General features: G+C 39.0%; 1 protein-coding gene across 11 annotated transcripts in view; it reads right to left on the reverse strand.

Annotated features, from left to right (window-relative positions):
• SLC38A9 (solute carrier family 38 member 9) overlaps positions 1 to 16,694 on the reverse strand; it is an 85,961-nt gene that overhangs the window by 24,378 nt on the left and 44,889 nt on the right. For all 11 annotated transcript variants that reach the window (XR_009211761.1, XM_032144766.2, XM_032144767.2 and 8 more), the window contains 3 exons: positions 15,032 to 15,202; positions 7,048 to 7,107; positions 3,094 to 3,288 (listed from right to left, as the gene is read on the reverse strand). Coding sequence is in view for 10 of the 11 variants with exons in the window: in XM_032144766.2 (XP_032000657.1) it covers positions 3,094 to 3,288; positions 7,048 to 7,107; positions 15,032 to 15,202 (426 nt within the window). In the remaining variant the exon portion in view is untranslated. The remainder of the gene's footprint in view (positions 1 to 3,093; positions 3,289 to 7,047; positions 7,108 to 15,031; positions 15,203 to 16,694) is intronic.

A 16,694-nucleotide genomic window follows, 5' to 3' on the forward strand; every position in this document is an offset into this window, starting at 1 on the left:
TACCTGCATTGATTATCGCCACTAACACCCAGCTGGGATCTAAAGACTAGAAACAAGCTGAGGGAGTTACCAGAAAAAAAACAAAGACACTCTATGTAGTAGGCCTAAGAAGAACCAGATGGACTGGGCGTGGTGGCTCACACCTGTAGTCCCAGCACTTTGGGAGGCCGAGGTGGGCAGACCACCTGAGGTCAGGAGTTCGAGACCAGCCTGGCCAACATGGCGAAACTTCGTCTCTACTAAAAATACAAAAGTTAGCCAGGTGTGGCGGCACACGCCTATAATCACAGATACTCGGGAGGCTGAGACAGGAGAATCACTTGAATTCAGGAAGTAGAGTTTGCAGTGAGCCAAGATTGCACCACTGCACTCCAGCCTGGGCAACAGAGCGAGACTCCATCTCAAAGGAAAAAAAAAAGAATAAGAAAAGAAGAATCAGAAGAAGGTAGCTCATATATTGCTGAATGCAAAACTGCTTCATTTACTTATGAGTTGAGTTTAAGCAGAAGATACAAGCAGAGAGTCCATTATAAAATTGTAGGATTACATAGGATTGAAAAAACAACATGAAACTTACTTTTATTCTTTGAATTGGAAGTGTTAGAGACAGTCTGTCACAGTATTTAATGTGAGATGGTAAGAAGGTAAAGAAAGAAAAGCAGTGAATGTGGATCAAAAGAATATTTGAGAAAGGTGAGAAGCCAAATACATGAACAATCCTGATTTAGTATCTAGATGAGGTTTTGATTGGGTAGCATTACTTGCTAGATGGAGATTCCAGACTCCATTCTCAGGTATTATATACCGGGTAAAATGGGCATTCAGAATTTCTTAGTAGTGTAGAAGGTGGAAGATTATTCCTTTTAAGAAATTAAGTCTAGTCATTATGGAGTAGAGTCAGAAAATTCAGGAAGGCCTTAGATGCTAATTCCTCTAATGAAGCTATGGTTTTAAGAGAAGGGGAAAGTACCAAGGAAAAGAACAAAAGCAGAATATCCTTAAGGAGCTGAAGAATGAACAATCAACCTGGTTGGAAGTCTGGTGATTGTTGTGCCCAATTGAGCAAATCCTTCTATAAGTTTATATTCTTTTAAAAGATCTGTTTCACAGAAAAGTTGGCAAGCAAATCAGGAAACCACAAATAAGCGATATAAGCAGTACTGTGGGTTTGGAGATTAGCTGATTCAGAAAGGATGAAAACAGGACGCCAGAGCTTATATAACCACAACTCTTCACCTTCGGTGTGTCTATGGCAGCTTACAGTGAATCCTGTTCCTGAGGCAGACGGGCAAAGAGAAATAATTTTAACTTTTCCTCTGGTCTTCTGGAAACCTAGAAGCCACTGCCTTGTTCCTTGATATGATGGGTTATTTATTTATTTATTTGTTGAGACAGAGTTTTTGCTCTTGTTGCCCAGGCTGGAGTGCAATGGCATGATCTCTATGCAATGGCATGAAGTCTATGCCTCCTGGGTTTAAGCAATTCTCCTGCCTCAGCCTCCCGAGTAGCTGGGATTACAGGCTTGCGCCACCATGCCTGGCTAATTTTGTATTTTTAGTAGAGACGGGGTTTCTCCATGTTGGTCAGTTTGGTCTCGAACTCCTGACCTCAGGTGATCCACCTGCCTCAGCTTCCCAAAGTGCTGGGATTACAGGCGTGAGCCACTGCACCCAGCCTATCTATTTTATGCTCTAGACTGCCTGCCAGAGATCACATCCACAGGGAGGAGGTGAAATCGTATGGTTTATGTGGCGTTATCAATTCTTTATGAATGATATACTTGTCTTTGGTTAGCCAAATCTGAACTTTCACTGGGGGGTTCCTTTCGCGATTTTTTTTTTTTTTTTTTTTTTTTTAAGACAGAGTCTCGTTCTGTCATCCAGGCTGGAGTGCAGTGGCATAATCTCGGCTCACTGCAACCTCCACCTCCCGGGTTCAAGCAATTCTCTACCTCAGCCTCCCAAGTAGCTGGGATTACAGGCACCAGCCACCACACCCAGCTAATTTTTGTATTTTTAGTAGAGACAGGGTTTCACCATCTTGGCCAAGCTGGTCTTGAACTCCTGACCTCATGATCCACCTGCCTTGGCCTCCCAAAGTGCTGGGAATACAGGCGTGAGCCACCACAGCTGGCCCCTTTTGCCACCTTAAGTGGGGTAAAAACATTCGTTTAGTGGTTTCTGAAAAGCAGGGCTCACAGAAAGAGGTCTGTTCCTTGAAGAAGGCAATAGCATTCTAAGAAAAAAAAGCACTGAGGAAGACAGCAAAAGCAGAATAAACCTAAGAAGCCTGAGATACAGAATGACTTCCCAGGTTCAAAGTCAGGTGACAATTCTGCATAATACTCTTAGAGACTGTAGGAAAAAACATTCTACAACTTTCCTTAGTAAGTTCTGTTTCCAACCGTTAGAATCAAGAATTCCTATAATATCCAATTTGGATCTCTCCTCCTGAAATTTTCGTCTATTTCATCTAGTTGTATCCTCAGAGGAAATGAGGAAGAATTGTTCATAAGTTTGGAATGAGAAACCAAATAATTCATGTCTCAAAAAAAAAAAAAAAAACACACAACAAAACCAAAAATGGTCATCTACACTTTTCTCCGTGCCAAACTCCCTAAAAAAAATAGAAAAAATCAGGTTATCATAAGGATGAACAAATTGCTGGGCGTGCTGGCTCACACCTGTAATCCCAGCACTTTGGGAGGCCGAGGCAGGTCGATCACCTAAGGTCAGGGGTTTGAGACCAGCCTGGACAACATGGTGAAACCCCACCTCTACTAAAAATACAAAATTAGCCGGGCGTGGTGGCGCATACCTGTAATCCCAGCTACTTGGGAGGTTGAGGCCAAGAATTGCTTGAACCCCGGAGGCAGAGGTTGCAGTGAGCTGAGACTGGGCCATTGCACTCCACCCTGGGCAACAAGAGCGAAACTCCATCTCAAGAACAAAACAAAACAAAACAAAAACAAATGAACAAATTAAACACAGATGAACAGGCTTGGAAGGTAACTCCCCACTCAGACCGTATTTCCCTAGACTCCACCACGTATTCTATTACACAAAGTCTCCATAATTCAGTGCTACTACTTACCTAGGATATTAAATTTTGAAAAAAAAGAAGGAGACTTGAAATTGAGCAGTGGAAGGAGGAGCCCTACAAGATAAAAGGGCACTGTCCTGGACTTATCCCACCACTTTTCAAACTGTTGGGCTCCTGTGTCATTGGCATAGAAAATCATAGAGCTGTTGTCAGGATGGCCTCCACTCCCGGCACTTGGACAAATCACTGCAATAGGAAAGCACCAGATTAGAGAAGAGGACAAAAAAACAAAACAAAACAAAAAACAGAAAATGACTGCCTCTAGAGACAGATACTTGCTCTACCAACCTCAACTCTTCCTAGGAGCCTAAATTTCTCTTTTCTGGAAAAAATAGAGGGTTAATTTTAGGAATATTAGGACTCCTTCACCTAAAAATAAATAAGGGTGATGGAATCTTTAAAATTTCTGAGATATTATCATTATTGTTATTTATTTTTTGAGACAGAGTCTCACTCTGTCGCCCAGGCTGGAGTACAGTGGCGTGATCTTGGCTCACTGCAACCTCCGCCTCCTGGATTCAAGCGATTCTCTTGTCTCAGCCTTCCAAGTAGCTGGAACTACAGGCGCACATCACCATGCCCAGCTAATTTTTGTATTTTTAGTAGAGAGGGCATTTTGCCATGTTGGTCAGGCTGGTCTCGAACTCCTGACCTGAGGTGATCCACCCACCTTGGCTTCTCAAAGTGCTGGCATTACAGGCGTGAGCTACCGCGCCCAGCCCTGAGATAGTATCTTTAAACTCTACTGAAAACTATAAAAATATCCCACCAAATATCCCTTGGTTCCATTGCCAGAGTGAAAATACTGGGCTGGATGGTATTTGGTCTTATTTACAAAATAATATAAAAAATATCATTTAGGGTGACTGTTTATTACACTAATGACCCATACAAAGGCCAAAGAGCAGATTTCTTTTAACAACAAACAAAATCTATGGGTTCGGAATAAAAAGCAAACATCATTGAAACAGTTGACATGATATCATAATGACTGATAAAAATGCAAGAATCTTGAATCCCAACAATCCAAAATAATTCTGGAAGTTGATCACATTTGATAGAAGCCTAAGAGTCCAAATGGTACCCAGATGACTGGGAAATCAGTAAAATGTTTTTTTTTTTTTTTTTTTTGAGATGGAGTCTCGCTCTGTCGCCCAGGCTGGAGTGCAGTAGTGCGATCTCGGCTCACTGCAACCTCTGCCTCCCGGGGTCAAGTGATTCTCCTACCTCAGCCTCCTGAGTAGCAAGGATTATAGGCACACACCACCATGCCTGGCTAATTTTTGTATTTTTGGTAGAGACGGGGTTTCACCATGCTGGCCAGGCTGGTCTCGAACTCTTGACCTCGTGATCTGCCCGCCTCGGCCTCCCAAAGTGCTGGGATTATACGCCTGAGCCACCGCACCGGGCCTAAATGTATGTTTCTTAAATACTGATCTACAAGTGGCAATTTCTTCTGTTATCAGACAGAGTACCAGCCATTCTCATTGTGTTTCTAATGTCACAATAGAGCTTTTGCTAATAATCAGCTTTTCGTAAAGAACTCTTAATGCAGGTAGAAAATACTCATATTAAGTAACCCTATGCTTATCATTTGAAAAAGAGAAAGAATATTCATTGTCAGTTCTATTTTTAATTTTATTCTCTATCCATTATTTGGCATGCCACAGAGCCAAACATTTAATTTTCTTTCTCCTTCTTAGTCAACATTTTAGTGTGCTTTTTTTCTTCTATGCTCTGGACAGAAATTTTCTTGTGCTAATTACAGTGGTTAAAAGCACAGGCTATGGCAGCTGGGCACAGTGGCTCATTCCTTTAATCCCAGCCCTTTGGGAGGCTGAGGCAGGAGGATCACTTGAGGCCAGGAGTTTGAGACAAGCCTAGAAAACATGGCAACCCTGTCTCTACAAGAATAACAAAATTTTCCTGGATGGGATGTAGTTCCAGCTACTCGGGAGGTGGAGGTGGGAGGATTGCTGAAACCCAGGAGTACCAGGTTGCAGTGACCTATGATCATGCCACTATAGGCCAGCCTAGGCAACAGAGAGAGATCTTGCCTCAGAAAAAAAAAAAAAAAAAGAGCACAGGCTGTGGATGGAAGTTAATTGACTGAATAATGAATCCCAACTCTGCCACTTAATATTTAGGTGTCCTTGGATGAAATTAACTTCTATGTTCCCTGGTCTCTTCAACTGGAAAATGGAGTTGACAGTATCTACCATTTAAGGTTGCTATAAAACATTTAATGCAATGCCTGCACACAGGCATTCAATAAATGTTAACATTCAATAAATGTTAGCTGTAATTTTTTTTTTTTGAGAGACAGGGTCTCACTTTTTGAGACAGGGTCTCACTCACTCAGGCTGGAGGGCAGTGGCATAACTATGGCTCACCGTAGCCTCAACCCCTCAGGCTCAAGTGATCCTCTTGCCTCAGCCTCCCGAGTAGCTCAGACTACAGGCGCACGCCACTATGGCCAGCTAATTAAATTTTTTTTTTTGTAGAGACAGGGTCTTGCTATGTTGCCCAGGCTGATCTCAAACTCCTGGGCTCAAGCAATCCTCCTGCCTCAGCATCTCAAAGTGTTAGAATTAAGAGCGTGAGCCACCATGCTCAGCAGCTAAAATTTTTTACATTAACTGAAATGGATTGTTTCATACTCTCACTGTTTACTACACTATTCAAAATAAACATTAGCAGAGAAATCAAGAAGTGCTGGATATAAGGTATCACTATATAAAGTAAACTGACTTTGCTGATGGGTTCTCTAAATCACCAATGTGACTGTGATATTAATATTTATTACCTTAATGATGAACTGACTCCCTACTGGAGGAGAAGTACTATTAACTTTAGATATTAGTAAACTAGTTTCATCAATTAATATCAGAATAGGTATAGTAAAATAATTTTCTCTTTAAATACAAGGATATTATTTGGTCCTTTGAAAATTCTGAAGTAAGGGATAGGGCACAAGAGATTTTAGTATAATAATTCAAAGGTATACGTGTATGTGTCCACAGGAATAAAAGCTAGTACTTTACTCACTCATTTTCTAGCATTAACAAAAGACAGGTTTAATTAGGGGGAAAAGTAAGACACTGAGTAGCAAACACTGGAATGTAAACTTCATGAGAGGAGGGACTTTTGTCTGTTCATTATTATATCCCCAGAGCCTAGAACAGTTCCTGACACATAGTAGGCTTAATAAATGTGTTTAATGAATTATCCTCTTAGTGATCAATGTGCATCTCCAACATGACATCAATTTGGTATCCCTGAAATCTAAATACATAAAGCTTTAGGTGACGTTTAAGTTTAACAGCATAATTGTTACCAAAGTTATATTAATGTTTATATTCACTTTCCCTGTAACGGCCATACTGGATTAAACCCATTGGCCACAAGGGTTTACTTTTTAAAAATAAAGAAAAATTTCTAAGAAATTAATTTCTTTTGGAGTCAAAGCTTCAATTTATTTTTCCATATTTAGTTACTAACCTCTGTTTATTACTAGAAAATGAATTCTTTTACAGGTTACAAATTTGTATAGCCTATATATTAATAACTAAAACAATAGATCTCTAAAACTAAGTTAAACTGAGAACTATGCTTCTAGACATCTGATATAATTAATAGTGATATAGGTTCTTGAAAATATTGATTATTCACAGGCAAATATGGATACTGTAGATAAAATTGTGGATTGTATAATATGAACTAAATGTTACCTAGCTCACATTAATACAACCTACTGCCTGGTTACATTAACACAGCCTTTTTGGAGGTTCTTTTTTTTAAACACACTACCAACAATTTAGTAGCAGCTCGTAAACATAATAACTTTGTACTAATCATTTACCTAAAATAAGGTCACATGTTCTACCTTAAATCCTTTTTGGAGCAAGGTGGAGAGTAAAGAAACAAACATCCCAAACTACTTACCAGGGTTGCTATTATTGGTACTCAGTATAGTGTCTGTGTCATTAATGTGATGAATAAAATCTAAAAATAAAGGAAAAAATATAGTTTAACAGTGAATGAAAGGTACTAAATCTATTACCCTTTAAGGTCTTTTAGTTATAAAAATTTTTTTTTTTTTCTTTTAGATGGAGTCTTGCTCTGTTGCCCAGGCTAGAGTGCAGTGGCACGATCTCAGCTCACTGCAAGCTCCGCCTCCCAGATTCACGCCATTCTCCTGCCTCAGCCTCCCGAGTAGCTGGGACTACAGGCGCCCACCACCACTCACGGCTAATTTTTTCTATTTTTTTAGTAGAGACAGGTTTCACTGTGTTAGCCAGGATGGTCCTGATCTCCTGACTTCGTGATCCACCCGCCTCGGCCTCCCAAAGTGCTGGGATTACAGGCGTGAGCCACTGTGCCCGGCCTATAAAAATCTTTTAATATCCGTGTAGTAATCTAGTACACTGAACCAAGACTACTTCACTGTTAACATAGCTTCACCTTCTACAGTTTTCTTCACTTACAGGCATGATAATGTTAATGGCTTCACAGTTCCACTGTGGAAAATCTTTACATAATTGAAGATTTCAAAAAAATCTATCCACGACACTGAATTAATGATAGTTTAAAGCCCCAGAATAAAGATATGTATGTAAGTTTTCTCTTATACTCACACTAAAGTTACATCTCACATAGAGTACAATTCTAAAGTGTGCAAAAAGGGGAAACCAACACTCACACACAGCTGATCTTACCTGGAAAATCAATTACAGTTTTGTTTTTTTTTTTAACAAAGTACAATACATACTTTTATAGATCTAAGGCCATATACGAATTGTTATGTACATAAGAACCACTGAGTTAGACTAAAGGAAGTAACAAAGAATAAAGCACATGCAGATGGCTGAGCATTCATCATTCTACAGTGAAAGAGAGAACAGGCAGAGAATGTGTTTACTTGCCTCAGGGGGTTTACTTTATTCTGTTTGATATTAACCTTCTATAACCTGAGTAAGCATTAATAAAAGTATCTGTTGTGAAACTTGAATAAGATAGTAAAAGGTGCTGGGTTAGGTTTTAAGGTCATAAAAGTAAGTTAAATAGTTAAATTATTCATCTTCACTGTATGTTTCTCAAGACAGAATAAAAGAAACAGTGTAGTACTCTGGGTTTTTATACTATCTCCAAGGGTTGTTTATGATTTAAGATTGGAATTTATGAATCTTTGTGTAATTTCTTGATGCCAGACTTACAATAAGGCTAGTAAAATCTTGACACAAAGTGTACTGGGTTACATAGCATTCCCCTTACCCCAAATTTATGTCCACTAGAAACCTCAGAATGTGACCTTATTTAAAAATAGAGTCTTTGTAGATACAATCAAGTTAAGATGAGGTCATAATAGATTAGGGTGGGCCCTAAAGCCAATGACTGATGTCTTTTATTTTATTTTATTTTTATTTTTTTGAGACAGAATCTTGCTGTCACCCAGGCTGGGGTGCAGTCACATGACTGCAACCTCCACCTCCTGGGTTCAAGAAATTCTCCTGCCTCAGCCTCCCGAGTAGCTGGGATTACAGGCACCTGCCACCATGCCCAGCTAATTTTTGTATTTTTAGTAGAGACAGGGTTTCACCATGTTGGCCAGCCTGGTCTCAAACTCCTGACCTCAGGTGATCCACCTGCCTCAGCCTCCCAGAGTGCTGGGATTACAGGCATGAGCCACCGCGCCCAGCCCAATTTATAGGAAGAGGGAAATTTGGACAGAGACACACAGAGGGAAGAGGGCCATGTGAAGATGGAGGGAGTAACTGGAGTGATGTACGTACTTGCCAAGGAATGCCAAGGACCACCAGCAACCAACAAAGGTCAGGAAGAGGCAAGGAAGGATTCTTCCCTAGAGCCTTAGGAGGGACCAGGGTCCTGTTCACCGTTTGATTTCACATCTCTAGTCTCCATAGTTATGAAAGAAGAAATCTGTGTTGTTGTAAGCATATTTATGGTAATTTGTTACTGCACCCTTGGGAAACTAACACACCAAGGCTCATGGACAGCATGAAAAAGAAAAACCATAGGCCAGTATTTGTTAGGAAAAGACACAAAAGATCTAAACAAATATTAGTTCCTACCCCTCCAAAAAAGCAAATTCAATCCAGTAAGGCAACTGAAAAATATGTCATGACTAATGAACTTATTTAAGTTTGCCCCACAATACAAGGATGGTTTAAATTTTACAAAAAGTATTCATTTAATTCATCATATTGATAAAGGAGAAAATTTAATTAAGATAGTCTCTTGATTATCTCTTCATATCTTTTGTTTATCTCAAGGGATGTAGAATAAATACTTGATAAAATTCAACCACTTTAATAAAAATGCTTAAGAAGACAATATGCGGGAATGTCTTTAAATTATTAAAGGGTACAACTGATATCCCACAACAAACGTAATATTTGTGAAACATTAGAAAGATTTCCTTATGAACAATATAAGAATATCTACAAGCACTGCTTCAATGCAACTTCACACTTAAAAAAAAACGTCAATATATACATATAGATACACACATTTATACATGTGTCTGTGTATGTATATATAATTACATACATATATAAATATAAATATGTATACATATATGAACTATTAAAGAAAACTGGAGAGGTTTTTTTTTTAATTTTATTTTTATTTGAGATGGAGTTTCACTCTTGTTGCCCAGGCTGGAGTGCAGTGGCATGATCTTGGCTCACTGCAACCTCCACCTCCTGGGTTCAAGCGATTCTCCTGCCTCAGCCTCCTGAGTAGCAGGGATTACAGGTGCCCACCACCACGCCTGGCTAATTTTTGTACTTTTAGTAGAGATGGGGTTTCACTATGTTGGCCAGGCTGATCTCAAACTCCTGACCTCAGGTGATCCACCTGCCTTGGCCTCCCAAAGTGCTGAGATTACAGGCATGAGCCACTAAGCCCAAACAGAAAGTTTTTTAAATTCACAGATGATGTGATTATTTAAATAGGAAACACAAAGTGCATCTACAAAATTTTTATTATTATTATTATTTTTTGAGACAGTCTTGCTCTGTTGCCCAGGCTGGAGTACAGTGGCGCAATCTCTGCTCACTGCAAGCTCCGCCCCCCAGGTTCATGCCATTCTCCTGCCTCAGCCTCCTGAGTAGCTGGGACTACAGGCACCTGCCACCACGCCTGGCTAATTTTTGTGTATTTTTGGTAGAGACAGGGTTTCACCGTGTTCGCCAGGATACTCTCGATCTTCTGACCTCGTGATCTGCCCACCTTGGCCTCCCAAAGTGCTGGGATTACAGCCGTGAGCCACCATGCCCGGCTACAAAATTTTTAGAATCAGTAAGAGTTCAGCAAGTTTGCTAGATTCAAGATAAACATTCAAGGGGCAGGGCACGGTGGCTCATGCCTGTAATCCTAGCACTTTGGGAGGCCAAGGCGGGCAGACTGCTTGAACTCAGGAGTTCAAGACCAGCCTGGGCAACATGACAAAACCTGTCTCTACAAAAAATAAAAAAATTAGCCAGGCATGGTGGTGGTATTTGCCTGTAGTCTCAGCTACTCGGGAGGCTGAGGTGAGAGGATCACCTCGGCCTGGAGAAGTCAAGGCTGCAGTGAGTTGTGATCACACCACTGCACCCCAGAGCCTGGGTGAAAGAGTGAGACTGTCTCAAAAAAACATTCAAAATGTAATCAGGTTCTTTTATAATAGCAACAAATAATTTGAATGTATAATCAAAAATGTGTCATTACTTTCTGGGAAGATGGAAATGTTCTATTTCTTGAAGGAGGTCTGGGTTGTATAGATGTATGTATGTATAATTAAGACTTATTTATTTCAATGAATACTATCTAAAAGAAGAACTATACAAATACTAATAGTTGAACTAGGTGGGGAGTGGGAATAGCATGGATTATGTCTTCTTAATGGATGTGATGTTACTCTCAAGAGGGACAAAATTCATTCTTAAGGTGTGAAAGAAACTCTTCCTACAGATAAAGCATATATATGCATACAGTTCATAAAGAGATTTACAGTATATCTTCGGTATTAAAATTTCATGGGAGGGGTGATCAGAAAAAAATATCTAAAAGGCTCCTTGAAGGGATAATAATGAAAAAATGGTTGAAAAACACTACTATAGTTGATTTAAAAATGACAGAATGTTGATAACTGTTAAAACTAGGTAAGAAGAAATTATACTATTCTGTTTTTTGTATTTGTTTGAGATTTTTTATAACAAAAACTGCATATTTGTATATTAGAACTATAGTTACAGAAAAAATGTTAAGATCCCGAGGAAAAACTCCAAAAAGAAAAAGATACACAAGATCTTTATCAAGAAAAACTTAAAAAAAATTTTTTAAAGACCTAAATAAACAAAGAACTATGCCATGCCAAAGTCATGAATAGGAAGACTCAGTATCTAGGCCGGGCGCAGTGGCTCACGCCTGTAATCCCAGCACTTTGGGAGGCCGAGGTGGGTGGATCACGAGGTCAGGAGATCAAGACCATCCTGGCTAACACGGTGAAACCCCGTCTCTACTAAAAATACAAAAAAATTAGCCAGGCGTGGTCGCGGGCGCCTGTAGTCCCAGCTGCTGGGGAGGCTGAGGCAGGAGAATGGCGTGAACCCGGTAGGTGGAGCTTGCAGTGAGCCGAGATCGCGCCACTGCACTCCAGCCTGGGTGACAGAGCAAGACTCCGTCTCAAAAAAAAAAAAAAAAAGGAAGACTCAGTATCTAAATGATATCAATTCTCTCCACATCAATAAATCCAATGCAATGTCAATCTAATTCTAACTCAATACGCAACGATATCAATTACTGTACGGTGTACAAACTGATAAAATCAATGCAAGTCCAGTCAAATTCTGATTGGAATTTTGTGGAACTTGATAAGTTGATTCTAAAACGTATATGGAAGAGTTGTGAATCATAATGGAGAAAAACACTAATTTTAAAATAAAAAACTTTTGAATAACATACAGCTACCATATAAAAAGAGAAGACAAGCCACTAATTAGAAGATATTTGCAACACGATAATGGATAAAAGGTTAGTATCCGAACTTTACAGAGGTCCTATAGGTAAGAAAAGGACCAACAACCCGATAGAAAAAGGGGCAAAGGATATGAATAAGCTATTTAATGGTCAATATAATTAAGAAAAGATGATTAATGTCACTCCTTATGAGGAGAAATGCAAATTAAAACCACATCCTGATGGCAAAATTTAAGTCTGATAATACTGAGTATGACTGAGGATGTGGAACAAGGGGAGCTTTCATAAACTGTTGGCAGGAGTGTAAGTGGTACAAGCATGATAAAGAACAATTCTGCAATTTCAAGTAAGGTTGAAAATGTGAATATCTTAAATTCCAGAAATGTGACTATAAGGTGCATAGCTTGGAGAAATTCTCCCCCATGTATACAAGGAGATAGAAATAAGGATGTTTAATAAAGCCTTGCTTGCAATAGCACAATAAGTGAAAACAAATTAAATGTTTATCAATGAGAACAGATAAAAAAGTTGTATATTCATATTACTAAACTCAATTAGAATGAACTTTGTGTATTAATAGAGATGATGAAAGACAGAAAGCAAGTTGCAAAAGCGTTTATGTAGATTAAAAACAAGCAGCCAGGCGCCGTGGCTCACACCTGTAATCCCAGCACTTTGGGAGGCTGAGGTGGGCGGATCACGAGGTCAGGAGATAGAGACCATCCTGGCCAACACAGTGAAAACTTGTCTCTACCAAAAATACAAAAATTTGCTGGGTGTGGTAGTGCACGCCTGTGATCTCCACTACTCAGAAGGCTGAGGCAGGAGAATTGCTTGAACTTGGGAGGCAGAGATTGCAGTGAGCCGAGATCTCACCAGTGCACTCCAGCCTGGTGACAGAGCAAGACTCCGTCTCAAAACAAAACAAAACAAACACCAAAAAAAAACTGCAAAACAAATAGTATATGTTGCTCATATATTCATGTAGTAAAAGTCCAAAAAGTGCATGGGATTGATAAACACCAAATTCAGAGAAGGAAAATGAGATTGAGAAGGAGTGCACGTGGGGCTTCTACTCTATCCATAATATTTCTTTTTATAGGAATACAGAACTAACGAAGCATAGTGGCTTCTGTCTATAATTCTTCTTCTTCTTTTTTTTTTTTTTTTTTTTGAGATAGAGTCTTGCTCTGTTGCCCAGGCTGCAGTGCAGTGGTGCAATCTCAGTCACTGCAACCTCTGCCTCCCAAGTTCAAGAGATTCTCATGCCTCAGGCTCCGGAGTAGCTGGGATTACAGGCATGCGCCACCACACCCAGCTAATTTTTGTATTTTTAGTAGACACAGGGTTTCACCATGTTGGCTGGGCTGGTCTTGAACTCCTGAGTTCAGGTGATCCACCCGCCTTGTCCTCCCAAAGTGTTGCGATTACAGGCGTGAGCCACTGTGCCTGGCCTGTGCCTATATTTCAAGCCTCTTAGCAAGCTGAGGTGGGAGAATGGCTTGAGGCCAGGAGGTAGAAACTAGTCTGGGCAACATATTGATACTCTGTCTCTACCAAAACAAACAAAAAAAAGGAGATCTAATAAAAATATGACAAAATGAGACATGAAAACTCATTAGTCAGTATACTGGTATTTATATTAGCTTTTGCATTTTTTTGTAGTTTGAAATATTTCATAGTTTTTTAAACAATAAAGATGCTTGGGGCCAGGCGCGGTGGCTCATGCCTGTAATCCCAGCACTTTGGGAGGCCAAGGTGGGAGGATCACTTGAGGTCAGGAGATCGAGACCAGCCTGGCCAACATGGTGAAACCCCATCTCTAAAAATACAAAAATTAGCTGGTTATCACGGGTGCCTGTAATCCCAGCTACTCGGAAGGCCGAAGCAGGAGAATCACTTGAACCTGGGAGGTGGAGGTTGCAGTGATCTGAGATCGCACCACAGCACTCCAGCCTGGGTGACAGAGCAAGACTCCATCTCAAAAAAAACCCCCCCCAAAATAAAAATGCTTGACGATAAAAATTATAAAGCTAATTTTATTTTTTAATGTTTAAAATAAAATAGAATTTATCTCCCTCATTCAAAGGCTCTTAGGGAAATTAGCTGTTGTGATTACGTTAGGACTCATTTTGAAATGTGGTTTTCATGTAAATCCAGATTTTAAATATATGTTTTATTTAAAGCTGCTAAACATATATTAAACTTTAGGTTTAGTGAAAACTTTAGTAAAACCTTTATACAGAAAATGGTTTGGTATCTTATACAATGAACTTCTAGCTTGGTACAGTGGCATGAGCCTGTAACCAGGAGGCTGAGGTGGGAGGATCACTTGAGCCCAGGAGTTTGAGACCAGCCAGGGCAACATAGCAAGGCCCTGTCTCAAAAAAAGAAAAAAAAATTCATTAATTAAAAAAATGAACTTCCTCTATCTAACCTAAAAAAAATTATAAGAAGTATTTGGACTGATTCCTAAGACTCTCTTCAGAATTTAAGTAGCTGATTTGGGTAAATTATAATTCTGTGATATGTAAATATTAATAATATATTTATCACATAAATTCCATTATTCTTTGACTTCCTAATCTTATATCCTAATATGTTGAAAATAAGTGGCTGAAATTTGTTTCCCCTAGAGTCTACATATCAAATTCTTTAGTGAAACAAACTTAAAAGATCTGTCGGATTATAGACATATTTTATATTAACTAAAGATTTTGGAGGAATATTATTCCTTCAAAGATTAATGCTTGGAAATAAACATACACTATATTTGAGATCACAACCATAGAAAGCAAACTGAATAAAATATATTTTCCAAAATTATATATGTTACTTCTTATTTTATTTATCCCAAGTCCTAGAATTTAAGGCTAGAACTAACATTACAGTGGTAATAGTATTTGAAAGTGCTGTGTTAAAAGCATATGATGTAGATACTTACTAAAAATAAACTTTCCAGTATTAAAAAGAAAATTTGACATAAGCACCCAATAAACTATCATTGCTCCAATGAGAGACACCAAGGAGAAAAGGAGACTTGACCACTGCCCAAAGGAGCCGAAATAATGTCTGCAGACATCTGGATATTCCCAGGTAGTGGTATCCAACGAAGCTAGAAAAAATAAGAGAAAGAATAAAACTAAATGTTGAACATATATTCCATATTCATAATTTGTGTTCCCCAAATAAACTCAAAATATTTGGCGAAAGATTATGGGTATTCTATCACTAGACATTAGAATATATTATGAGATAATAAAATTAAAACAATATAGAAAAATAAAAGAAATGTAGATAAAATAGTACAGATAACCTGAGAAACAGATTATAGTATCACAACATTTTATAATTCATAAAAGCAAGTGATAAACTAAGGTTAGACAAAAGCATCAGTAAGGGCCAGAAAATGTTACTTAATATTTGGCATATTCGGATAACAACATTGCGGTAAGTTTCTTGAGTCACACTTTCTACCACATGCCAATATAAATTTCAGAAAACTGAGTCAAACAGGCCGGGCACGATGGCTCATGTCTGTAATCCCAGCACATTGGGAGGCCGAGGCAGGTAGATCACTTGAGGTCAGGAGTTTGAGATCAGCCTGGCCAACATGGTGAAACCCCATATCTACCAAAAAATACAAAAAAATTAGCTGGGCATAGTGGCGCGCCTGTAGTCCCAGCTGCTCTGGAGGCTGAGGCATGAGAATTGTTTGAACCTGGGAGGCAGAGGTTGCAATGAGCTGAGATCATGTCACTGCACTCCAGCCTAGATGACAAAGCGAGACTCCATCTCAAAAAAAAGAAAGAAAAGAAAAGAAAGAAATTAAGTAACAAAAAAGTTAGAAAACATAATGTAGAAATAGAACATGAAAGGTTATCCTCTTCTAGCAACTGAAGAAACAAATTATAATGAAAAAGACAAACAGGGCTGGGCATGGTGGCTCAGGTCTGTAATCCCAGCACTTTGGGAGGCTGAGGTGGGCAGATTGCTTGAGCCTAGGAGTTGGAGACCAGCCTGAGCAACATGGCAAAACCCCATATTTACAAAAATACAAAAATTAGCCAGGTGTGGCAGCATGCACCTGTAGTCCCAGCTACTCAGGAGGCTGAGGTGGGAGGATCCCTTGAGACCAGGAGGTTGAGGCTGCAGTGAACCATGATCCCACCACTGCACCAAAAAGAAAGTAATTTAAAAGAATACAGAAAGTATATATAAAATATTTTTAGAAGAGTATTCTTTAGAATAGCAAAAACAAGCAATGACTTTAACATACGACATAGGGCAATGATTAAGCAAATACAATAGAGCTGCCATGTGCAACTGTATACAATCATTAAGAGACACAAATGGTGATTGTAAAAACATAACATGTACTAAAAAATAGGTGATAAAGTAGAAGACAACTAAAATACAATATGATTAACTTTAAAAAGCATGTATTTAGAGATTCCTATCATTTAGGATAGAAATTTACATTAGAAAACAAAAAACTAAGACCATTTGCTTTTCCATGATAGGATTATTATATTAATAATATAAACTTTTTGTTTTGCATTTCAATGTTCAAGAAAGAATACAGATAAGTATAACCTATGAAAGAG

This window comes from Hylobates moloch, unplaced genomic scaffold (assembly GCF_009828535.3).
Source record: "Hylobates moloch isolate HMO894 unplaced genomic scaffold, HMol_V3 SCAFFOLD_23, whole genome shotgun sequence".
NCBI classification, from domain to species: domain Eukaryota; kingdom Metazoa; phylum Chordata; class Mammalia; order Primates; family Hylobatidae; genus Hylobates; species Hylobates moloch.